Genomic DNA, 25,768 nt, shown 5'->3' on the forward strand with positions numbered 1-25,768 from the left:
AGATTTGTTTGGTTTTTTGAGATTTGAGTCTGAACTTTATTTTTGTGATTTTTGTTTACAGATTTGAGTGGTTTTGTTTTGGACTAGATTTCCGACCCGTGCAACGCACGGGCAAGCATTTGTTATATATTTTAATCAAATATTGAGCTAAAAATAATAGAATAATAGAATAATACCATGATAAAACATTGATTAGTACCATGATAAATAATTAGGCATAATATTAAGATATCAAACATTGACCTAAAAATAATAGAATAATACGAAATAGTATAATAACAATGACATAGGTTAATCAATAATACAACACATGATTTTTAAAGTAACTTGAAACTCATACTAATCAAAATATAATAAAACAACACATGGTTCAAACCATAATAAAACATCACATTGTTCTTAAAACATAAGCTAAACTGAACAAATGATAAATAGAGTTACTCATGTTGGTCGATTATTCGAACCTTCAAAATTTCTGGTGGATCTAAAAGAGTAATCCTAAGCCTGGAACCAATGTTGATATTAGCTTGTTTGACAAATGCAATCCACCCTTGAGTTATATACTTCTCATTCATATTTCTTGGTGATGTATTAATCATGCAATTCACATAAATGTTTGAGTTATCCAAAATCAGAAGAATCTGTCGTTGCTGAGGTAGCAAATAGTTAGACACGATTGTTCGGGGGAAATGCTGTCCAGTTGAATAATATATACGTGAATTAGTATACTGATAAAAAAGTATGTGAGGGTAAGTTAAATATAAGTTCAAAACAAAATATGAATTGTCTATATTACCAAAACTGCTCTGCCCTGAACATGGTTAGCAGTGGTAACCATCTCCCAAAATCTTGGTGGTTCAACATTTTCTCCATGAATCACATTCATCTAACAATACAATATTTGTAAGATATAATGAGAAGACTAATACACCATGTAGATATATAAATTGGTAAAGTATACCCTAAAACCACTAAAAAAATGCAGTATACAAATATCTGCATATTTTGCAGAATTTGCTTTGAATCTGTGCATTTGATTTCATGAAAATAACTCTGTTAATGTAATGTTTGGTCACAATGAATCATAATTCGATGCATGTCAATTAGTGAGAGTATTGTTCGAAGTAAAGATGGAAACTGGGATGATAAGCAACATACCTTTGTAAGAGTAGAAGCAAAGGCTTGTAATCTGATGGTTTTGGTTGGCGGCTGATGTTTCAAAATGCTTCCCAATCTTTCCTTGTTAAAACCCTAGCCGTGTTGTTATTTTGGAATGAGAAGCATGAGTTGTGATATGAGTTGGATATAGGCTTTGTCATGGGTCATGATTGATTTAGGCCCAAATCTTTATCTTTGTTAATGGTCCATCATTGGGCTTGTAAATTATACTATAGTAGATAAAACCTTAACTACACAATTGAACCAAATTTGGGAAAAGTAAGCATATGGTTCATATAAATAACATTATAAAAGATGCAACATACAAATTTAATTGAACAAATTTATATTAATTTATTTGATATAGAAGATATTAAACAAATTGAGTAATTTTTACCTATATAAATAAATAATTATGGCAGGAACCAGTAGTTCCATCAAAAAACATGCATCATCAAAATATAGCCAATTCAATCTTTTTTAAACCTGGACCAATATACAAACATTAAATATTATCATTATTTGGCAAAAAATAATAAACCAGCAATACAATAATAATTTGTTAACAATGAAATGAAAAAAAATATTTAACTTACCATGTGTTGTCTATTGATTATGTTTAAACCTTCAAATGATGTAAAATTTCTGGAAATACGACATTGTTGGTTGTCGTGCAAGTCTCACCATCCTCATCTAATATAAGAAACTTTAGGCCTTTCTTTGTTGTCACTCTTGAAACTGCTACGTACAATTGACCGTGTGTAAAAACCGGTCTAGGTAAATAAACCGCAACCTTCGAAAGAGATTGTCCTTGGCTTTTGTTGATGGTCATTGCAAAACACAAGGATATGGGAAATTGACGGCGACAAAATTTGAAAGGAAGCCCAGAATCCGAAGGAATTAGGTCCATCCTTGGAATATAGACAACTTCGCCGTCCATTTTTTCATTGATAACAACGGCTGTTATAATGTTTTTTCCCAATTCCTTGACCTGTAATCTTGTACCATTACAAAGTCCCTTAGCTTGATCAATATTGCGCAGCAGCATGACAGGGACACCCACTTTTAATGTTAACTGATGATGAGGTATCCCAGAACATTGGATATCATTTAAAAATTCAGACGTAAACCAGTCACCCTGAACCTCCTGATCCTCATCAGATTTACATGGTTGATCACAACTTAAATAATCTTGCGATTCACCTGGAATCATAGATAGCACAAAATCATTGACCTCTTTAACGATCTCCAATGTTGGAGCAAGAATTGCCTCATCTTTAAAGAAATTATTTTTCCCAATATCGTTAACAATATTTGGGTAAACAAAATCAACTAAATCCATCAAAGGTTTGTCAGCTTGAACAACACACAATTCTTCTGGAACTTGAATTTCAGCCTCTCCATTTTCATCCCCATTCAATAGGCCATCTCCAATTTTCAAAATCCATTCAGCAAATTCTTTGAGGTCACTTTCTGAATTGTCAGTAAAATCACCTTTCAACCTCATGTTTTTGGTCAGTTTCAAAACTTTGCAATGCTTCCATAATTTTGATGAGCTAATTGTTGCCCGAACAACTTCACTTCTTGATCCTTTCCTTATTACAGGTAGTATTTGTCTAAAGTCTCCACCTAAGACAACAACCTTTCCACCAAATGGTTTACGTCGCAAATTTTTGTCAACCTTACCCATCAGATCCTTCATTGTACGATCAAATGCTTCAAAGCAGTATCTATTCATCATCGGAGCTTCATCCCAAATGAATAGACTTGCTGCTCTTAAGAGTTCTGCTCTGTGACAATGTTGTTTAATATTGCAAGTAGATTTCTCATTTATTTCCAATGGGATGCAAAAAGTTGAGTGAGCTGTTTTCCCGTTAGGAAGCAATAAAGAAGCTATTCCGCTTGAAGCAACGTTGATTACAATCTTCCCTTCAGATCTTAGTGCGGCTGAAAGTGTTTTCCACAAGAAAGTCTTGCCTGTACCACCGTAACCATACAAAAAGAAGAATTGGCCATGTCCAGATAAGACCGATGTCAATATTTCTTGATAGACACCATGCTGCTCATCAGTTAACTTTTTAACCAAAGTTGCATGCATAGCAGCTAATTCAACTCTATCATAGCTGAGTTCATCTGCTATGAGTTTATTATGAAATGTATTGACATCTTCAACTATAGGGACAGGCATAGACGGGTAATCACCTAATGTTCTTCCATTTTCATTCAACAGTTTTCCAATCTCAATGAGACAAAGATTTTTCAACTGATCATCAGATAATTGTAAATCTACAAAAAAAATTTCATTCTAATAAGTACGTAGTTGTTTTAAAATTTTAGATATAATATATAAAATATTATAATATTTATAAGGTCAAATAAATTACCTGGAAGATTGAGTTCCCTTCTTTTTTTGTACAGAATACCATCACACAACATTTTCCATGTACAACACCAAACATCAAATGGATTAGTCATTGTATTCATGTTCAGTAATCTAACAAACAAACTCCTCATCTGACCACCTGACGCTGTTTCATAAGCTTCCTTAATTGCATCTTTGAACTCTTGGTCATTTTTTAAAAGCCTTAATTCACTACATGCCTCTTGAAATGTATTTAATACTTTGCCATTAACTGTTCTAATACTTTCAAAACTTGTGCATCCCTTTTGTTTTGTCAACAACACCCTCAAGTAGTATAACTGACCGGCTCCAACAGGCACATATGTTAATCTTCCAATGCTAAAACCTTTTTGCCTTGGTTGCCAACGATGTTCCTGAGATAGATATACAAATTTTGTAGGAAATTGGGAATATGTTAAATCCCGACCTTCTTCATACTCCAAATTTGCTTTAAACCAAGCAGTAAACATTGTGTCAACCATTTCCCGGTAACGGACAACATTATGGAGTGAACTATTATCATCAAATCTGACCAATTGTTGATTTTCCAAGTGAATAGTCAATCTAATAACAGCTGGAAAATGTTGATGAATGTCAAATGCAAATGTCCTCCATACAGCCTCTGCCGGAGATAAATATCGGCAGTCATAAAATCGTTTGATTTCATCAACAGGCTGATTTGACTTGTCGCCATCGGAGATCTCAACATTAGAACGGTCAGGACCTTTATTCACATATTTGAATAAGTACTTGATGGCATTAGATTTATTGCAATATTCAACATTAATATGAGCTTGATACCTCATCAAGAGAAAAGGATTGTAAGGAACAACATAGGCGTTGTCCAAGCTGGCTGCAGTCTTCTTGACAACAACTCCAGTATTACGTCTCCTGTAAGATGGGTAACCTTCATCATCAATGGTTGTGGTGGACTTGTACTTTTTTGGAAAGAACTTTGAGCAACGGTAAGAAACCATGCAAGGAGAATTGACATTTGCTTCACCACATGGGCCGTGCATCATAAACGATGATACCACACCATAGAGTTTTGGATATAATTTAGGGTGAGGAAGCTCAGCAGATATGACCTTGTCAATGTCACGACCAGTCTTTATCTTGTTTTGTTCATCTAACCATAATAAAATATGTGCATGTGGAAGTCCTCTTTTTTGAAACTCCACAGTATACATACCTATTATAATGCAAGTATATCAATATACGATAATTTTATGAGTTATTAAATAAGCTTCAAGAAAATATAGGACAGATGAAATGAAGAAAAACAAATGAAAATTAATACTTGCCTGCTATAACCTTGCCAAATATTTGATCTTTTTTGAAGTCTGCCATCATTTGATCCAGTTTCATTTTAAATACTCTACAAATAATGTCTGGTCGGTCGGAAGGTTGAAGCCCTCTTCTATCAATGAAATTACGGATTTCAGGCCAATTTGCATTACATGTAACAGTTATGAACAAATCAGGATAACCAAATCTCTTGCAGATTCCCATTGCATCTTGACAATTGTTAAACATGTAGCGTGGACCTCCAGTAAAAGAATCAGGCAAAATAATGCGTTTTCCGACCGTTGATGCATCCACATCTCCTCTATCGACAGCTTCTTGTAGACCACTCAGAACATCACAACGAATTTTGTCTTGGTTTTCTCTTATGAATGACAACCGCTGGGCTTCAATCATAGTGTAACAATCTACCACGAATTGCTGAAACAATCTCTTTGAAAAAATAATGTTTCCAAATTCGTTATTTCTTTCTTGAATTCGAAAAGCCATGAATTCTCTAATTTTAACTCTGTCTTCCTTCTCATCACTTGGTACTTCTGTTGTCTTTCTATGTGGAATATCTGGTTCCCAACCATTTTCCCCCCAAGGAAACAACAATGGGTATTGCAGAGGCAAGAATAACACATGAGTTTCATGAATTCTAGTCAAGCCATACTTGCTATCATTGACAATAACATCTCTCCCAATTTCTGATTCATCGAAGTCACCGACTATCAGACCAGCCACCTCATCAACTGTAGGTATATTATGCATTCTTGAATCTGCTGATCGTTTTCGATATAACCTTAAGGACAATGCATGAGTATCACAGGATTGAATAGCATCTCTTACCTTTCTAAAAGACTTAGCAAGTGGATTGCAATAATCTATCATTTCCTTCAAGTCTTTAACTAAAGATATATCAATGGGTTCTTTCTTCTTGTTCTCTGACCTGGAAAAAAAAGAAATATCAATTATCTGTAATATATGTAAGTATAATAATATTTGAACTAAACTTCATAAACTACTGACCTAAAGCATGCAGCTCGGTTCATCACTTCATTTTGAGTATCATAGATGTATAATTGTGCGAACTTAGGAGTAGTTCCTTGTTCTGGCAATAAAGATCCAATTCTATGATAATTCTGGCCACTTAATATGAACTGAGGAGGTCCACCACCATTGTTAATGTTCTGATTTATTTGACCACCCAATGAAGTGAATGCAAACATACTGTTGTAAGCTCTATAGTTATCCTTAAAGTTCTTACTACGTCGATCACGACCATTGATCAAAGCTAACAATAGATCAGGAGGTTTTTTAAGAAGAGGAAGTTGAACTTTTCCTTTTCCACAGCAAATTGAGAATCCTATATCAGGACCAGCCCTTGATTTTTCCGCTCGTTCCTCAAACCATAATTCAGCATGACACCACTTGCATGTAAATTCAGGCATGCCAAAGTTAATAAATCCTACATGTAATTTATTGTCAATTGTGTTAATAAACGCTACTTGAGAAATATATTAACTAATTCATTATTTCGATATATGAGTGAATTCAACAAATACCTTCAATTTCAGAATTTGCATACAAAGTGGATCTACATTTATCAATGTCATTTTCCACATTAGAAGAACCTGGTTTGTCATGTAGCAATTAGTTTTTTCAATACAATGTACATCTAACACAATAGACAATTAAAACAGTGTTTAAAGTTAATACCATTGGTTTCATCCTCAAAATCTATTCTTTGAACACCAATGTATTTATTATGCATTCGAAACCTTTTTGAAGCATGGTTATTTGATCTTGATAATGTAGGATCAATAACTTTGGAATGAGCTGATTTTCTTCCTGTATATAACAAATGGGATAAAATAAGATTAAACATCAAAACAATTATAAAAAAATAAAAAACCAGATAATATAAAGTGTTGAGCAACAATTCATATTAACCTTGTTGTGTATTTGTAGACGATTTAGAACTGAACTCATTTGAAGAGTTAACTACACATGAGAGTGGAGAAAAATATTTAGGATTTGGAATTCTAATTCTTTTTGCTGGAATGTCATGGTTCACATCACTTTCGATGTTTGTAGTCAATACGCTATCTGCACCAAATCAAAAGTATACTATCATATTATCCTATCATTAATCAACATGTTAAAAACATCTAAAATGAAATTTTAAATACCTTGAGTCAAAGGTGATAAAGGAGTCCTATTTGCCTTTCTCTTAAACACTTCTCCGGACGCTATATAGTTGGATTTCGATTTGGTATCCATTGGACTGACATTTTCTGTTATTGAAAAAATACCTCCAAGTATTAAAAAGTATATGTAACTGAAATAACAAATAAAAGATATAACCTAATGTCATAAATTTCTTCAGGTTCGTGATTATAGTCTTACCTGAAACATAGGGTGTAAATTTGCAAGAGCTTTCACATCCATTTGGTTCAACATTTTCTGTCATTAAGAACATTCATTTTAGTCATGGAGACTTGGAAAAATCAAAAAGATCAGAAGATTAGGAAGTACAAACCTGAAGATGATCCATTATTTTTGCTTGACGAATTACGTAACCTTTGTTTTCTATTAAATCTGGCTATTTTGGCTTGAGAAATATCCATTGATTGAATTACAACTTTTTTTTAAAAACCATGAGAATAAATCAAGTGAGCAGCTTCATGATAACAAATGTTTGGAAATAATACTTTCTCATAGTTTATTTTGTTGAAAGATCATAATAAATCAATGGATATCATGTACCTTTGGAAAATAGCAGTTTCCAATACTTTGAAAAAAAAATTGTGAGACCAATGTAACTAACGAAGTGGGAAAAAATTGGTAGTCAACTTATGAGCTAGTCTATTTTGATTACCTTGTTTGTTCATCTAATAAGGTATTGGTGTAAGAAATATGAATAAAAAAGGCAAATGAAATATAGTGTTGTCTCTATCATAAACCTAGAATATCCAACTTTCAATGGGAAAGCTTACTTTGTAGCATAAGTAACACATGCTATTGTCTTTGTCAAGACAATATGGTTAGACGAAAAAAGGAAAATATAAACCATAATAAGACAATTTGTTCATGTGCTTTGATCAGACAACTTTTCATTTTGCTTTTTAGCCATTACATCCAATGGTTCATGATCAAATTGTTGTCTACTTCTACTTGTTTTATTACATATGTATTATATGTGATGGATGATATTATCTTAATGTAAAACCTATCCAAGTTAAGTTGTAGTGCATTTCTTTTTGACAAAATTGCGATTAATTTTCGTATAAGTATATATATTAAAGTAATGGTTAGGAAAATAACATGATATATTTTTTGGCAAAAAAATACTGCCGATTACTATATTAACATCATTTTGAGAATGATAAAAAATATATTAAAATGAACATATAATATAATTTGAGGTAGAACATTTATGAAAATATAAAATATTAGTATTTGTTATTGTATGTTGTTAGAAAAAAAGTACTCAATAATAAAAGAAATACATGGATACAAAGTAGTGTAGGTATAAGACGTTTGTGGAATGTTCCAATTGGAAATGTATGCACACCATCCATCCATATATAATCGTAATATTAGTGCATATATATAGCAATGGATGGTATTGCAATGACTATTATTTTCCAAACAACCAAACTAAGCAAATGACATTAACCACTAAATATAAGTTAATTGATACTTATAATGTAAGGGTGGGAACATAGTTAGAGTACATCACATGGTAGGAATTCATAAGTTGTTCAAAATACATTACAAATTAAAAACCTTAAACCAAAGCAACACATCAATTGTCATTGAGAAGTCTGAACATACAGTCCCCATGATTACGAAACGGCCTAATAAAAATTTGCAAAAGATCATTATATATTAACCTAAGGTGAAGCTGCACGGATAATCATCACGTTCATGTATTCCGGCGGGTTCTGAATTGAGCACTTCAAAACATCTCCGGGACTCAACTTGAACTCATCCTTGAATTGATACCAACCTTCGCCAAGATATCTTTCATTTTCATAGCGACTTGAAGTGATGATTTTGCAGTTAATCACTCTTCCTGTGCTGGCATCCCTCATAAAAATGTTGTCTTGTTTTGCCGGAAGAACATGTTTTGATGTTTTGTTGGGAAAATGCTACAAAAAAATTAAATACAGAAAAAGTTAAATAAAATTAGTAAAATATAAATTCTTTAAAAACATTGCTAATTATAAATTGAACTTACCATAACTTGCTTGGTATATGCCATAGCCTCTGTGATCTTAATATCAAAGTGAGAGTGTCGAAGCGGATCGTCCTCATCAGCATACATTGTATTATGATTGCTAACACCGAAGAATTGTAACATATCATCATCCTGATCTTCATTATCTTCCTCATCCAGCACAGATTCATCATCATCTTCATCATCGTCATCGTCCTCATCGTCCTCATCTTCATCGTCCTCATCATCATCGTCATCCTCATGATCATCATCGCCATCCTCATGATGATCATCATCCTCATCTGAGGATAAAATGATTACTGGTGTCTTATCACCAACAGAATTAACAACAGGAGTAGTTTTGCCACCTCTTTTTTGGATCATAACAAACTGATTGTCCTTAAACTGAAAATCCAGAAAAACATTTGTAGGTTTCTTAAATCCAAATATGTTGGAAACTTTGAAGCCACCTGTCAAATACCATACTCCTTTCCTACATCTAAGTAAGGCATCTGCTTGTCGATGCTTACTGTTTCTTATTGACACAGGCCTTGAGAAATCGATGATGGTTTCAAAGTTCTTTACAAAAGTAGGACAAATGTCAATTCGATCCTACATACGATACGATATAATATTAACAAAAAATTAACAATGACATACAATAAGAGTAGTTTGGAGTCTAAAATTAAAATGTATTGTAATATCAGATTTTGCCATATAATAAATACCTCGTCCGGGGAAACTACGGTCTGGAAACGACTCTCTGGATTAAATGACCAGTCATTAGGGCTGTTTTGATAAAAATAGGATGAAGATATACATCAATATTAAATTTAGAACTAATGAATTATTTTTATTAGCAATAAAAAAAAGAACAAAAGAAAAAAGTTACCTATTAGCATTGCTTGACGGGGAAGCTTTCAAAACTGAAGAACCGCCTTCAACTATTGGAGGCAACATGTAAAATTTGTTATCTTGTCCTTCGAAGTATAGGGTGACTACGGTTGGTTCCTTAAAGCCATTCCTCTTGGCAACTACTCTACCATCACTAATATAACACCGATGATTTTTACTCTTGAAAACAACCATAGTGCATCCTTTGTTTTTACATTTAATCCAACCATAGTATTTGAAGTTAATATTGGATGCATACTTCTTAGCAAAATCAGGACACATATAAATTTCCTCCTAATTTCAAATTAAAGTATACCGAGCATTAGCATATGATGTCAAGGTTTTAAATAAATGAATTGAAATTAATTAAAGCAAATCAACAAAGCATAATTGAAATATTTACCTTATCAGGGTGTACTTCAGCTTTAAACCAACATGGAATTTTTGACTTGTTTCTAATAAAATAATCATAATTCAACCAACAAAAAAAAAAAGTAACTTGATTAATGTCTTTTGTGCTAATATCTAGACTTCAAATAAGTATTTAAAATTAGTACTTGAGTGAAAAAATTTCGAACCTGCATAATATATAGGGTGATGCTATATATGATTCATAATGTATTCACGAAACATATCATGAATCACAATTAGTGTACAATTTCTTTATTTTTAAAGTACTAATAACACTAAAATAAATCACCGTATGAGTTTAAGTAAGCTCCTATCTCATTGTCCACCTTTATTTTGTTATGTTGTGCAAAAGACATAGTTGTATACCCAAAACATAATTTGTCAGCAAATAGATAATATCCTACCACATTTATCCACTTTTATTGTTTATTTTTATGGTAAATCATGTGTATTGTTATCCTTACCTTTTTCCCATTGAATTAAGAGAGTGGCTGGAGCAATTTGGTGTGTCAAATGAGTAGAAAATGTCATTCGCGAATTTTTCGTGGAAATTATTTTCGTCAGATTAAGCATTTCAGTAATATATATACCTCAAGTTTAAACTGTTGATAATTTAAAAGAGAAATAATTGAAAATGTTGAATTTTATCTAATTTGGCAAACATTGAGAAAGAAAACTTTAACCCTAACCCTTGTATATATTGAAAACGACATTTCAATAGATAACAAAACAATCCTAATACTGACAAACAACTATTAAATTATTTCCCTAAAGTAAATTATATTATCCAAATTTGATTCAGACATCAAAGCTAACATGTAATGGTCCCATATGTTGGCGGAAAGTACGCAAAAAACAACTGATAAAGACAGTACCTGACCGCAGATGAAGAAGCCATAATGAACGGTTAGGATTTGAAGAGATGAGGGAGACGAATTGCCTGATTAGGCGACGACTTTGACGGATTCTTCAACACATAGCGCGATATCAGTTGCAAAAGGAAAATAGTGTGCGGCTAGGGTTTTTCAATTGTGATTGCTTGACAATTCTTCAAGCTTATCACGTATCAAAACATGGGCCAAGCACCGGGTTGTTTTGGTCCAAAAGCCCAATGGATGAATTGCATGATTTTATTTTATATTCGCACCCCCCAAAATTATATCTAAACAAATTCAATATATTTGAATGTTTTATATCTCATCGGGTCCGTAATATAAAAAGGTGTTAATTTTGTTTTTAAATTAAAATTTTGATGTATCTACATCATAATGTAGTCTAAATAAATTAAGACATCAATGTAGCTAAAAAGTGCACTTCATATTATATTAAGGATCAGAGAGAGTATAAAATTATAATAAAAATCATCTGAGGAACAACATACATGACACATATAAATCTTGTTATAATATAAAAAAAATTAAAATTTATTTGTTAACATTTCAATGAATAAAGTGAAACGACGTTGAATTTGCTTATTCTACCGTTTGCGGTGTTTATGAGATTAAGACAGTAAGGAAATAAAAAAAATTTGATATCAAATTTTGAAGGTGGTCTATTGTAGCATTGGTCTACATAAAATCATACAGTCGCCGTGCATTTTTGAGAGATACGAAATTTGAAAAAAAAATTTATGGGAAAAGATATATCATATTACACGGTTAAATTATGAAATTGTAAATTCAATTAAAAATTTAATGTAATCTTGAATGAATAGACAAAATGGATGCACAAAAAAAAAAGAGCGTATGATAAACTCTACATAAAATCATACAGTCCCCGTGAATTTTTCAGAGATACGAAATTTGAATATTTTTGTTATGGGAAAAGATATATCATATTACACGGTTAAATTATGAAATTGTAAATTCAATTAAAAAATTAATGTAATCATTAATGGATAGACAAAATGGATGCACAAAACATAGACAGTATGATAAAGTCTACATAAAATCATACAGTCCCCGTGCATTTTTGAGAGATACGAAATTTGAAAAAAAATTTATGGGAAAAGATATATCATATTACACGGTTAAATTATGAAATTGTAAATTCAATTAAAAATTTAATGTAATCTTGAATGAATAGACAAAATGGATGCACAAAAAAAAAGAGCGTATGATAAACTCTACATAAAATCATACAGTCCCCGTGAATTTTTCAGAGATACCAAATTTGAATATTTTTTTATGGGAAAAGATATATCATATTACACGGTTAAATTATGAAATTGTAAATTCAATTAAAAATTTAATGTAATCATTAATGGATAGACAAAATGGATGCACAAAACATAGACAGTATGATAAAGTCTACATAAAATCATACAGTCCCCGTGCATTTTTGAGAGATACGAAATTTGAGATTTTTTTTTAATGGGAAAAGATATATCATATTACACGGTTAAAGTATGAAATTGTAAATTCAATTAAAAAATTAATGTAATCTTCAATGGATGCACAACAAAATAGAGCGTATGATAAACTCTACATAAAATCATACAGTCCCCGTGCATTTTTGAGAGATACGAAATTTGAGATTTTTTTTTAATGGGAAAAGATATATCATATTACACGGTTTAATTATGAGATTGTAAATTCAATTAAAAAATTAATGTAATCTTCAATGGATAGACAAAATGGATGCACAACAAAATAGAGCGTATGATAAACTCTACATAAAATCATACAGTCCCCGTGCATTTTTGAGAGATACGAAATTTGAAAAAAAAAAATTATGGGAAAAGATATATCATATTACACGGTTAAATTATGAAATTGTAAATTCAATTAAAAAAATAATGTAATCATTAATGGATAGACAAAATGGATGCACAAAACATAGACCGTATGATAAAGTCTACATAAAATCATACAGTCGTCGTGCATTTTTGAGAGATACGAAATTTGAGATTTTTTTTTAATGGAAAAAGATATATCATATTACACGGTTTAATTATGAGATTGTAAATTCAATTAAAAAATTAATGTAATCTTCAATGGATAGACAAAATGGATGCACAAAAAAATAGAGCGTATGATAAACTCTACATAAAATCATAAAGTCCCCGTGCATTTTTGAGAGATACGAAATTTGAAAAAAAAAATTATGGGAAAAGATATATCATATTACACGGTTAAATTATGAAATTGTAAATTCAATTAAAAAATTAATGTAATCATTAATGGATAGACAAAATGGATGCACAAAACATAGACCGTATGATAAAGTCTACATAAAATCATACAGTCCCCGTGCATTTTTGAGAGATACGAAATTTGAGATTTTTTTTTAATGGGAAAAGATATATCATATTACACGGTTAAATTATGAAATTGTAAATTCAATTAAAAATTTAATGTAATCTTGAATGGATAGACAAAATGGATGCACAAAAAAATAGAGCGTATGATAAACTCTACATAAAATCATACAGTCCCCGTGCATTTTTGAGAGATACGAAATTTGAATTTTTTTTGTTGGCAAAATATTTATCATATTACACGGTTACATTATGAATTTATAAAATCAATTTAAAATGTGAAATATTATTAAGTTTTGATATTCACCTATTTATGCGTTTAATATTTAATTCGTAATTAGTCCAATTAAGAATGGACTATTACTCAATTTTGCTGTGACATTAAATTAATCTACTAATATTATTGGTAAATAGAAAAATAAACATATCTTATAAGCAAAGACTAATTCATCAAAACAATACATTATACAAAAAACATAAAATACGCATAAACATAAAATAGAGTTGCTTATTATATAACAACTGTTTTTAGGCAAACCCACTACAGGTGGAGTACTCATTATCATAGGATAAGATAAACCATTGACAAACTGATATAAGATATGTTGATTGTTGGATTACCTAACAACTCTATCTACATCAACATCAACTCTGTTGCTATTTTTGATATCAAAAAAAGTAAACTTGAGAAGATCTCCAGCTGAGAAGTAATTATCCATGTTGAATTTATGCCATTGTAGATACTCCAATTCTCGAATTCCATTTCCCCCTTGCCTTTGAATAATTTCGACCAAATGAGGTTCAGCGACCGGACCTTCAAGCACCAGATAATTATGAAAAGAAGTGATATAGTCACCTAACCACTTGTTGAAAACCTGTCAAATATGGTTGAAGGTAAGCAACACGCATAAGTATTAATGTGTAACAGTATAAATAAAGAAGTTTAATAACAGGAAAATACTTAACTAATTTGTGTCTTGATCCAATTGAGTTATTTGATAAAAGAATATCAAATGTTAATGGTTCACTGAGTTTAGTAGACAGGGAGTGAAATGAAGGAAATTCATTAGTTGGAATTGGTCCTGTCAAAGGAAGCAGCAGTTGGAACATACTATCACCGTAATACACCATATTAATCTCATGATATTGGAACTGCAACTCAAAGTGTTCACGAAGTTCTGTCCATCCATCTGTTATTAGAGGTTTTCGAAGAGATTGATTCCAAGATAGCAAATGTAAGTGGTTGCCCGCATAAACTTTCCATTGTTGATGCAACTCATCGGAGTACTTATGAAGAAACACAGGATCAATCTCACCAAATGGCTGCAACAATGAAAGATTAAAGTTCTGATAATTTCGTATAAATGTGCTTAGATAATGAAAGAAAAATAAAAAACTAAGAAAACATAGAACTTACATCATCTTTGACATGTATTGTGGTGAAAATGGATTTTTGCAACCTGCCACCAAGACTTGTAGTGCTATCTGCATAAGAACTTGCAGCCATGTATGATCTGCTAAATTCAGTGCAAAACAATGTAGGATAAATTGAAATGAAATCAATTTCATATATAGATGAGTGTGTTAGTCCACTTACACTATGAGTAGTTGAAGGTTGGTCCAGCCAATTTAATGTTGGAAGTTGTTTCTAATGAATGTGCTACCAAACTACTTACCCATGCAATAACTATCCAATAGTTACTTGCAGTAAAAAACAATAATATAAATATAATACTGCATAGGTAAATTAAAACAAATATATATTAAAATTAAGATAAAGTAGCATTGTAGTTCAAACTGAAACCACCAAATGACTGCAGCACTTGGAACTGATTACAAATTCACTCCCCTAAATAAAAACCATACTTAAAGGCAACCTGCCATTAGGCCACTAAACAACAATACTTAAGCAAGATACTAATCTATCAAAATGCAACTTAAACATAGTCAACATTAAAGGTCCACTGCCACTGGGCCATCAAAATTTATTACATAAATATTACTAATATAGCATTTTACTAATTCTGACACCTTCATATGAGGCTTAAATCTTCTCAATCTTGACCGCCCTTTTCAACAACTTGATAGGAGCATTTTCATCTTCAACATCTCGATCTTCATGTTGAGGGGACACTCTCTTAGGAACAATTTTCTTTCGCTGTCCAGATGGCCTAACAGAGGCTGAAGCTGTCTGGCTAAAATCATCAACAACAGCAGCAGATTGTTGAGACTTCGCAGCTCCAGCAGAGTTGATTCGATTCACAGATCCAGCAGAGTTGATTGGCTTTGCATTATCATCAGGTTGAATTGGCTTCACACCATCAACAACGGTATTCGGGTTGACAACAGCAGCAGATGAAATATGTTTCACCTTAGAGGATGTATTTGGCTTAATACAAAGAGGAATATTATCAAAATCATCGCCAAGATTAACAACAGCTGATGAAAATTTCATCATCAAATCTTGTGATACGTCAACAGTTGACCGCTCAACAATCAAACCTTTTGCCTTGTCAGAATCTCCACTAAAGTTTTCAAACTCCTAATATAGACGCCATATGTTATCAACGTAATCAAAGGTAATCAATATCAAAATATAGAACTATAACATATTAATCCCAAGTAAGTAAATCAATTAAAATAATATTAATTAATGTGATCAATGACTGGAACCATACGTATTGTATATTATTAACTACACTATTTTACCTCAGAAAGGACGTTTGACGACCCAACTACATAATCATCTTTCCCCTTTTCCAGCAAAGTACTCAAAGATCCACCCTCCTACAAAGTGGAAATGAAAAAATTATTACATGTCTATTGCAGACGCATGAGAGAAATAAAAGTTTAAAATAGGATAACAGGATAGATGCATACATTTGTATTTTTAAGATACACAGCATCCTCATTATCCCACTTGTCCTTAAATTGCTTAATTATACCCTCATCGGTACAAATCTTTCTTACACGGAAAGATTGCTCAAACCTAGGATTTTGAAAAGGTTTAGCTTCAACTTTAAAAAGCCAAGTTTGATCAATCAGTGTCTCATCAATTTGAGGTGGAACAATTCTTTCACCAACATCCTACATAATAAAATTATGACGTTGATTAAATTATCCAAAAAGAAATTAATATTTAAACAATAATAATAAAAATTGAAACTAACATTTTCTCCATTTCGAACCATATCAGCACAAGACATATTGAATATGGAACTTGCTTCCTTGTCAAAGATCACAAAAATGGCAGAATCAGTATCATCCATGACTCTGACTTTGACACAAAACCTGTGTAATAATCGAACAGTAAGTATTATAAGATAAACATTCAATAATATAATTGAATCAAGCAAACAAATTCGCCATATTTATTTCCTTACCTAGGAACAACCTTTGAAACATGCCTGTTACACTTTTCACAATACCACATCTTTGAATCCGGCACAACAGCCTTGCCGCACAAACATGATGTATACCAATAACTATTGGGATTTAAAGTCCTCTTAACAGTTGCAGCCACAACATGTGATGATTCCTTTACAACAACAAATCAGAAGCAGAGGTTTATAAACAAACTAAATATAGTTAATAAACAACTTCATTGCATGTTAAGTTTGTCAAAATGCTTACAGTTGTAGCATCCTTGAGACCTTGCAAGGTAATCCTTGGAGTAATGTGCAGAAACTCATCAAGTGGTTGAACACTTGACTCTGTGCTAACTTGAGTAAAGGTCAATGGAGACGGATTCTCATCAGAACCATTGAGACTAATAAACAACATAAACAAAAACCCAAGTCACCACAGCCATTATAAATCATAAGATTATAAAAAATTAACAAAAAATCAAAGATAACAAAGCATTGCGAAGTTGAGGACACACCTTGCCCTTAAGGCTACACTTTCGTCACAAGTTGGGTTAAATATCAAAACAGAAGAATTCATGCAATTCTGGATATGTATCTTGTCTACAATTTCCCAATCAATAACTTCAGATTTAAGAAGAAACAACATATATATATATATATATATTTAGAAAACAAAAGTATTATTCTTATTAGTTACAAAATAAATAAGTGATATAAATAAAGTTAAAATTTGATATCACCTTGGAAGATCTTAGCCTTAGCAAGCTGAACAATAACCACAGCATTGGTTAGATCACCAGCTCCAACAAAGGCATTAAGTTCATCAACATATGGACCAAAAAGTGTACATTGAAGCTTATGCCTAATGAAAAAAAACCAAAATCCATTAAATAAAAACATAATTAAATAAATGATATAGACACATTGCCTAAACAGTTTATGAAAGTGAATCCTAAGGTAACATCATACCCATCAGCTTCCAATGCAATGACATTCAGCTTTGTTGTACTACCATTCTGATTAGTGATCTCACGTTCTTGCCCAATCTCAGTCAAGAAACCAATAACATCTGACATCAAGTATTTAAAAAACTGTAGTGTTAATAGCTTAATAAACACATCAAAACCTGAATTAAAATGTATAGAATGAAACTGACCAAGTAAAAAATCAGTGTCATAACAACCCCCCAAAATATCAGCAATCGGAACAAAGGTAAATGGAGACTTCAAAATATCACAGTTGGACAGCCTCTGAACCAATGAGCCAAACTGAAAGTTCAGTTTGTAGGGATGATGTGTTGTCCTATAAGCTCCAGTATTAGCTGCCACACCAAGATTTTCAAAAGAATAAACTTTTCCCTCGATTAACTCATGTTTAAATTTGTAAATCAGAGTTTTTTTAATAGTGGCATGAATCTTAGCACCATCTGAATCCATTAACACCATTTCAATAGAAAAAGGAACATTAACTCGATTAAAATCATTCACTTGCCAAAGTCTTATGACCTTAGCCTGAAAATTCCAAGTTGCCCTATCAGAGTTGATTTCATCAATGTTTGAAAACATATTACGATTATCAACAGTCAAAGCCATTTCAAAAAGAGGGAAGACAGTGCAGAATTTTAAGCAAGAATATTTTTTTTTTTTTGTAAAAGGGTTATAAAAAATAACTGAAAGTTTATAAAAGAAAATTATTGTAGATTAAATTTTTTTTAAAAAACAGATGGAGGCACATATGTTGGTTGCGGTGTGATTTCAACAATGAACAAACATCCATTTAAATAGCAAGTACACAGAAACCCTAAAAATATAAACAAATATTAAAACCCACAACATATTGAAGGCGGGGGATTTGAATTTCGTAATTACCTTAGGGTTGTGGCTTGAAATCAACGCATTGGAGGTAAAATTGCTTTCCATAGAGATTTGAGTCGAAATCTGCAGTAGGGTTTTTTGATGAAGCACGGATATGGCAAGTTTTGAGCATCGGAGAAAGGGTAGATGAAAAGGGGACAAACTTGAGAGCCAAAATTGGTTTATGTTTGAATGAGGTGGAAGGATTCTTGGTTTGAATTCAAACGAATGAGGACCAAGGACAGCATGAGCTTGCATCGATTTGGATTTTACTTTTGTTTTTGATTAAATTTTTTCAATATTGTTAACCAAAAGTGGGAAACAACACAGACGAGTGAATGCGACGTATCAGCTATACTCCTGCCAGCTATTTTTCTTCCGTTCGTTTTGGGCTGAAATGCAATGGGCCTTGCATTTTCGGCACTTGTTTTCTGGCCCATTGAGCATTTCTTCACACTTTTTTCCCTCCATCAACAATTTTGAAAACATTGCCTAAATTAGGATAATTTTTTGTCTAAACATGAAATCTAAGATCCTATGTGGACAACCTTAGAGCTTGACACCTGTTTTTTTTTGCCTATAGATGATTTGCACTTGTGTAGTTGTAGAGATTTGGATTTCGAAAATGTTGATGAAGATTGTGTTGTTTGAAGATTTGCATTTTTAGATGAATTTAGATGATGAAGATGGTGAAGAAGAGGAAGGAAGAAGATGAAGATCTGAAAAAAAAAAAAATTTCCTTTGTTTTCGGAAAATGACTTGCCACTTCATCACAACAGTTTCTTTGAAAATTAGACGGAAGATACCATTCTGACTAACAAGATGTCTTTAAAGGACCAAAACGAATATTTTTTTTTTAAGGAACCATTGTGAAAGCTAAAATGTCTTTAAAAGACCATTTAACTAATTAAGCCTATTTTTAATAAAAATGTTTATTTATAACGTAATATGAAAATAATGTGAATATTTAACATAAATATGAATTTTAACATAAGGTTAGTAATAATTTTGTTTATAATTTTCATTAGTCAATATTAAAATCTTTAAAAAAAATTAATTCTATTAAAATTATATGATATTTTATAATTGATCAATTTAATTTTAGTAAAAATGCGGGTAATGTGTATGGGTATGGGTACCTAGGTACCCATAGGATATAATGACGGAGGCAAAAGTTGTTACCCACGTAGGTATGAGGGTGAGTACGAGTATTTCTTCAATCCGCAGGTATGGAGATAAATATTATAGTACCCTACCCATACCCTACCCATTACCTAGCAAAATCTTTTTAAAGCATCTCCCTACATTTTAAGCTAAAAAACATTAATGCTTAAGGGTTTATTATATTGTAGTTTTTTTTTTTTAAGACTATATTGTAGTTGTAATGTTATGGTTGGATACAGGCCAAAAGTGGGCATCTCATAATATTGGCCTCTCCTTACAACTTTAAAATACACACTCGTAATATAATATTTTTATTCACAATCATAGTAGTATTTAATTCATGCACACCTTGAAAGTAATACAATTTTAAATTATATGATGCTCAAATTATTAAATATGCTTGGTTTTGTTCTTATCAAACTCAGAGATTATGAAAGATATTAAAAGAATTTGCAGTGACGGTGGATTGATGAAAGAAAAAAAATAAGAAAATGGAGTTGGACTTAACTCAATCTTATAAAATGAGTTTGTGAAACTTTTTAACACATCCTCTCATGTTCAACGTTGTTAGGCTTGGTGCGTGAATATATATAAATGATGGGTGAACTTATAGCGGAAACCTGATAGCAGGTGGCCCGATGGATCTTTGAGAAACTCTGAAACCATCTTAGAATTGAGAGTTAAGCCTAACTCAACTCTATAAAACCGGCTTGTATGATGAGAATTGTCTTTACTTTATAAACCCAAACACAAGCCATCTCACATTCAATGTGAATCTTCTTAACAAAAAAATTGAATGCAAACACTTTAATGTTTAATAAAATAATGAGAAGTTTAGAATGAATTATACATGGTTTTTTTCTAATATATCCCTTCATAATTACTCATCAACTAATGAGAACAAACCATATGCATGTGAAATAAAAGTTGATTACAAGTTAGTTGTGGATACCACATGCAAATCTACTTATGTGGCTTGTTTTCATTGATTATCAAGGAAATAGAGTATGCCTCACCATTATACATTGATTGATGAGAGACTTGAGAGCTAATTTTATCCTTACTTATTCTTAAAACCGTACCCTTCCGAATTTTTCAATCCATACGGGAAAATACAATTTTTTCTCCCGTCTTGATGAGTGAATCCGGAAAGAACGGTGTATTTTTTAGTCCGGATTGACAAATATGAAGGGGTGCGATTTTTTAGAACCATGGGGTGGGAGAAGAAGCTCTCGTGAGATTTATATATAGCCTGGTATTGAACTTGAGTCAACCCAAAAGTCTAATGTGAAACATATTTTTGGAAATTTAGTTGTGATTTGTTGACAGTGTTCTACACCGACAGTGACAGTATATCAAAATTATATTCATAATAATATAAAAGCATCTTGGTGTAACATTTCCTTTTGATTTGTTTTTTGGTACATTCAAGGTTTGGCATCTTGTACCATTTTCTATTTAATAGCCAGAAAGTCTCAATTTTGAAGCAAACCATTTCTCATTAACTATCTAAATTAAAAGTCTACATGTCTAGAATTATGGAAGAACAAGTATTACTCTTTGGTGAAGATGTTAACTATGATAGAGCCAAAGAAGTGAAAGAATTTGATGAAACCAAAGCAGGAGTAAAAGGACTATTAGACTCTGGTATTGTTAAGCTTCCAAGAATCTTTATCCATCCAAAAGAGTCTCTTCCAAAGTATGATGCAACTTCTTCATGCTTATTTCATGTTCCTGTGATAGATTTCACAGGATATGAAAAGTGTAGGAGGTTAGAGATAATTAATGAGATTAAGGAAGCATCAGAAACATGGGGGTTTTTCCAAATGGTGAATCATGGTGTTCCAGTTTGTGTTATGGATGAAATGTTAAAGGTTATAAAAGTGTTTCATGAGCAACCTAGGGAAGTGAAGAAAGAGTGGTATTCACGTGATCATAAGATGAAAGTTAGATACTTTTGTAATGGTGATCTACTTGTTGCTAAAGCAGCTAATTGGAGGGATACTATAATGTTTGATTTCCAAGATGGTCCTCTTGATCCCCAAGGATATCCCTTAGTTTGCAGGTAGGAAGAATTTTATTATGTTATTGTTACATAGTACGACAATGAACCGAGTCAATTTAACAGAGTTTGAGACTCAATTCTATAATTGATTTGTTGAACTTAATTCATAAACTAAATGAATCGAACTTGAAGTTCAAATTAAGTTCGTTAATATCTTTTAGTGTGCGGGTAGGAAACATTTTATTATGTTAATGTTACCTAGTACCAAAATTTTGATTCCCCAGCTTGGGTCGCAATCATTGATATTACATAGAATCACAATCAAATACAACAACAAAGTACAATCTCAACCACAAACTTTTTTTTTTTTAAACGACCTCAAGTCTGTTTTAATCATTGTTTTAAAAATCAGATTTAATTGGCCGGTTGGTTTGATTTCAGTTATATTGTAATATAGTTTAATATATTGAACTAAGGTTGAACCGTACTTCAATTGTAGTCGGTTCAATTGGTTCAAGTATCATTGAACCAATTAAACCATAATTTCAAAATCTTAATTATTCGACCTCAGGTCTGATTTTTAAAACATTGGTTTTAACGTTTAAATTTTTTATTTGATTTGTTATTGAATACTTAGTGTGTGGATTAAACTAAAACTAGTTAAGAGACCTTTGTTTTATCATGCAGGGAAGCAGTGAATAAGTACATGGAACATATTCTAAAACTAAAGGAATTATTATCAGAATTAATGTCTGAGGCATTGGGTCTAAAGAAGGACTATCTTACAAATATAGAATGCATGAAGAGTGAAACAGTGGTATGTCACTATTACCCTGTATGTCCAGAACCAGATCTCACATTTGGTACCACAAAGCATTCAGATCCATCATCCCTTACAATTCTCCTCCAAGATACCATTGGCGGCCTCCAAGTTCTTCATCAAAATCGTTGGGTTAATGTTAATCCAATACATGGAGCCTTTGTGGCAAACATAGGTGACTTCATGCAGGTACTAACATTTGATGATAAATTTATACCTATTTATTCTCTAATGATTCAATTATAAGCACACAAAAAATTTCATAATTTTTAAGCTAAACTACATTTTTGCCCTCATAGTCATAACTTTCACAAATTTACAATTTTGCCCCTAACTTTTATAATAGGGCTTTTGCCTCCCTAACTTTAGCGGGTTTTCAAAATACTAATTTTCACCAAGTTAACGCACACATGGATAGTCACTTAAGTGATTCATATGTCACGTTTGCATGTCTTGCCACGTGGATAGTTACTCGGAAAAATTAAATTTTTAATTTTTTTTTTTGTTGAATGATGATAAAAAATCAATCAATTTTTTTTTTTTAATAATTGCATATGTGCCAAGACATACTAACGCGACATGTGAATCGCTTAAGTAACCGTCTATGTAAGCATTGACTTGGTCAAAATTAACATTTTGCAAAAAGGCTAAAATTAGAAAACTAAAAATGAAATTATGAAAGTTAGAGAGATAAAATCACAAGTTTGTGAAAATTAAAGTGTAAAAAATACAATTTAGTTAATCTTTTATCTAAAATACAAGCATTGTTTTTTATTAACTTGATTATATTGAATGGTATTAGTTTGTTGTGATTTTCTTGTTTGTGTAGCTTATCAGTAATGACAAGTTCAAAAGTGTTGAGCATAGAGTAGTTGCTGGAAGTGTTGGACCAAGGGCATCAGTTGCTTGCCACGTGTACCCCAATGCGTTTCAAAAATATAGGCCTATAGAAGAGTTTACATCCGATGAAAATCCAGCAAAATATCGAGAAACAAATATCACTGAATATCTTACTCACTTCAGGTCCAAAGGGCTTGATGGATATAAAGCCCTCCCTTATTTTCGACTATAACATTCACATGAAATGTCTGATATGCTGCTGCAGATATATATATATAGTCATATATATATATGCTTTTTCCCCTTGATATGCATTTAGGCCTATATAGTTAGTTGTATGAACTATTTTCGTGGTACATAAATAATACAAGGAATAATTAAAACCAATCATGATTATAAATTATTATCAAACTTCAACTTCATAGAGAGGACTATTGGTTTTCTGGTATTTCATAATCATTTCATAAATCTTAGTAATCACTATATTGACTAATGCATTATCAAAATCCTATTTATAGTTTTAAGTCCAGTCAAGAATCTTAGAGCCATATATTCACTAGTTTATCCTCAATCTCTTCTCCCAAAAGCTTCATAAGTACTTTTATATTATGAATAAATTTTGAATAATCATGATCATTTTAGGATTATCAAATCATGCTTTGAGATTCAATAAAGGACTAGGATCATCCTGCTCCTGCAGTACTTCCTTCATCTGTTACTGTTGTATTTTCTTGGGTCACAAGCTTGAGAAAAATTAGCTTGAAATTTGATTGCTCAATTACCTTTCTATGACTAAGGCACCCTAGGAACAAGTTCACCTAGAGTCTTGTAACAAAAGAGTCTAACAAAAGAAAAGAAACATCTACCATAGTAACCAGGGAAAGGTAGAGTGATCTTGAGCAGCTAAAGAATCAACACACAAATTTGCTTCCCTCGGAGCATGTAAGACACGAACTCTCCAATCAGGAGAACGAATGATAATGACGACCATTTCAGGAGAGGTTGTAGGAATATAAAGACTAGAAGTAATAAATTAGTTTTTGTAATTTATTCCTCTGCTGTTTTTTCCTTTTCAATATAAAGAGTAATAAATTGGTCATGAATCAAAGACTAATGGTGTCCATATTTAATGATGGCATTCTACTTGGCTGAACAGTTTCCGCATCAGATATCTTCTGCTGTGTACTTTTGCTTATCTCAGTCTGTTGTGTTAGCTCCAATGATGCCAACCGTGGATTGCAGAAAATAGCAGTTTGTTCAAATTCCGCCTAACATGCTATATTGATATATGGTCGCTATAGCCACTATTTTACAAAAATTTGTACTGAATAAATAGCGTATTATTGTGTAGCAATAAGAGTTTCTTCCAATTCGATTTGACAACAGTGGTTAGCTCCAACATTGTAAGCTGTTTTACCTACCTTGGACGTTCATGACACTGCATTCTTTGATTATATTTACAAAATAGACAAAGCAAATTTAAACACTAAATGCTATGCATTGTGATCATCATAAATTAGACGATATAAAATGGTTTAAAGAATTGGTGATCGATTAGAGGCACAAACAGTTAACAAGATCAATTCGACCCGTTCCGGACTTACCCTTTCCGTCTGGTTTGCAACAAGTTCAATTCCTCGCTGTCCTTTGTCTCTAGCCCCAAATCAATAAAGCTTCCCTGATTCAGTGAGAGGAAATGTATGAGCATTCTGGTAAATGGAATTGGTTAGACTAATCTGTTCTACCCTTTCATTGATATGTTTCAGTGATGTCATAAGCTCTGGATTTAACACATTTACATCTGTTTTACTATGCATCATTTACTGCATTATGAACAGGCTTCAGACACCACAATATTGCAGCATGAACAACTTTGACATTGATCAATGCATCTACTACCTTAGGTGATGATCCGCTATTTTTTACCAAACAAAACCTATATTTTAATGAGATCTAGCACTTGTTCAACATTGTTGACAACTTCCTCTTTGAGCTTTGCAACAAATACTCCTCGCTAGAAACAAATAAATAAAATCAACTCATTTGTTTACATGATTATTATATTTATTTCACATACATATAC

General features: G+C 32.0%; 3 protein-coding genes across 3 annotated transcripts; 1 reads left to right on the plus strand and 2 right to left on the minus strand.

The window, feature by feature from the left end:
* Window positions 1-288: 288 nt before the first annotated feature.
* LOC123890262 lies at window positions 289-7,476 on the minus strand. The gene is made up of 14 exons (XM_045939834.1): window positions 7,389-7,476; window positions 7,256-7,312; window positions 7,039-7,143; window positions 6,800-6,955; window positions 6,566-6,697; window positions 6,412-6,480; window positions 5,872-6,314; window positions 4,864-5,788; window positions 4,711-4,751; window positions 3,543-4,632; window positions 1,784-3,444; window positions 1,159-1,209; window positions 797-886; window positions 289-692 (listed from the first exon to the last, which is right to left on the minus strand). Exons 1-14 carry the CDS (start codon window positions 7,474-7,476, stop codon window positions 438-440), a joined length of 5,163 nt encoding a protein of 1,720 aa, XP_045795790.1. The 3' UTR covers window positions 289-437.
* An 8,203-nt stretch (window positions 7,477-15,679) lies between these two features.
* Window positions 15,680-18,595, minus strand: LOC123890272 (replication factor A protein 1-like). The gene is made up of 10 exons (XM_045939844.1): window positions 18,160-18,595; window positions 17,925-18,072; window positions 17,744-17,865; window positions 17,519-17,603; window positions 17,269-17,404; window positions 17,019-17,173; window positions 16,806-16,926; window positions 16,516-16,722; window positions 16,345-16,422; window positions 15,680-16,177 (listed from the first exon to the last, which is right to left on the minus strand). Exons 1-10 carry the CDS (start codon window positions 18,593-18,595, stop codon window positions 15,680-15,682), a joined length of 1,986 nt encoding a protein of 661 aa, XP_045795800.1.
* A 2,833-nt stretch (window positions 18,596-21,428) lies between these two features.
* Window positions 21,429-25,118, plus strand: LOC123902624 (1-aminocyclopropane-1-carboxylate oxidase homolog 1-like). Its single transcript, XM_045952396.1, has 3 exons — window positions 21,429-22,085; window positions 22,713-23,034; window positions 23,675-25,118. The coding sequence occupies exons 1-3, from the start codon at window positions 21,547-21,549 to the stop codon at window positions 23,915-23,917; spliced, it is 1,104 nt and encodes a 367-aa protein (XP_045808352.1). The 5' UTR covers window positions 21,429-21,546; the 3' UTR covers window positions 23,918-25,118.
* Window positions 25,119-25,768: the final 650 nt, after the last annotated feature.

Source organism: Trifolium pratense, linkage group LG1 (assembly GCF_020283565.1).
Source record: "Trifolium pratense cultivar HEN17-A07 linkage group LG1, ARS_RC_1.1, whole genome shotgun sequence".
Lineage (NCBI taxonomy): Eukaryota > Viridiplantae > Streptophyta > Magnoliopsida > Fabales > Fabaceae > Trifolium > Trifolium pratense.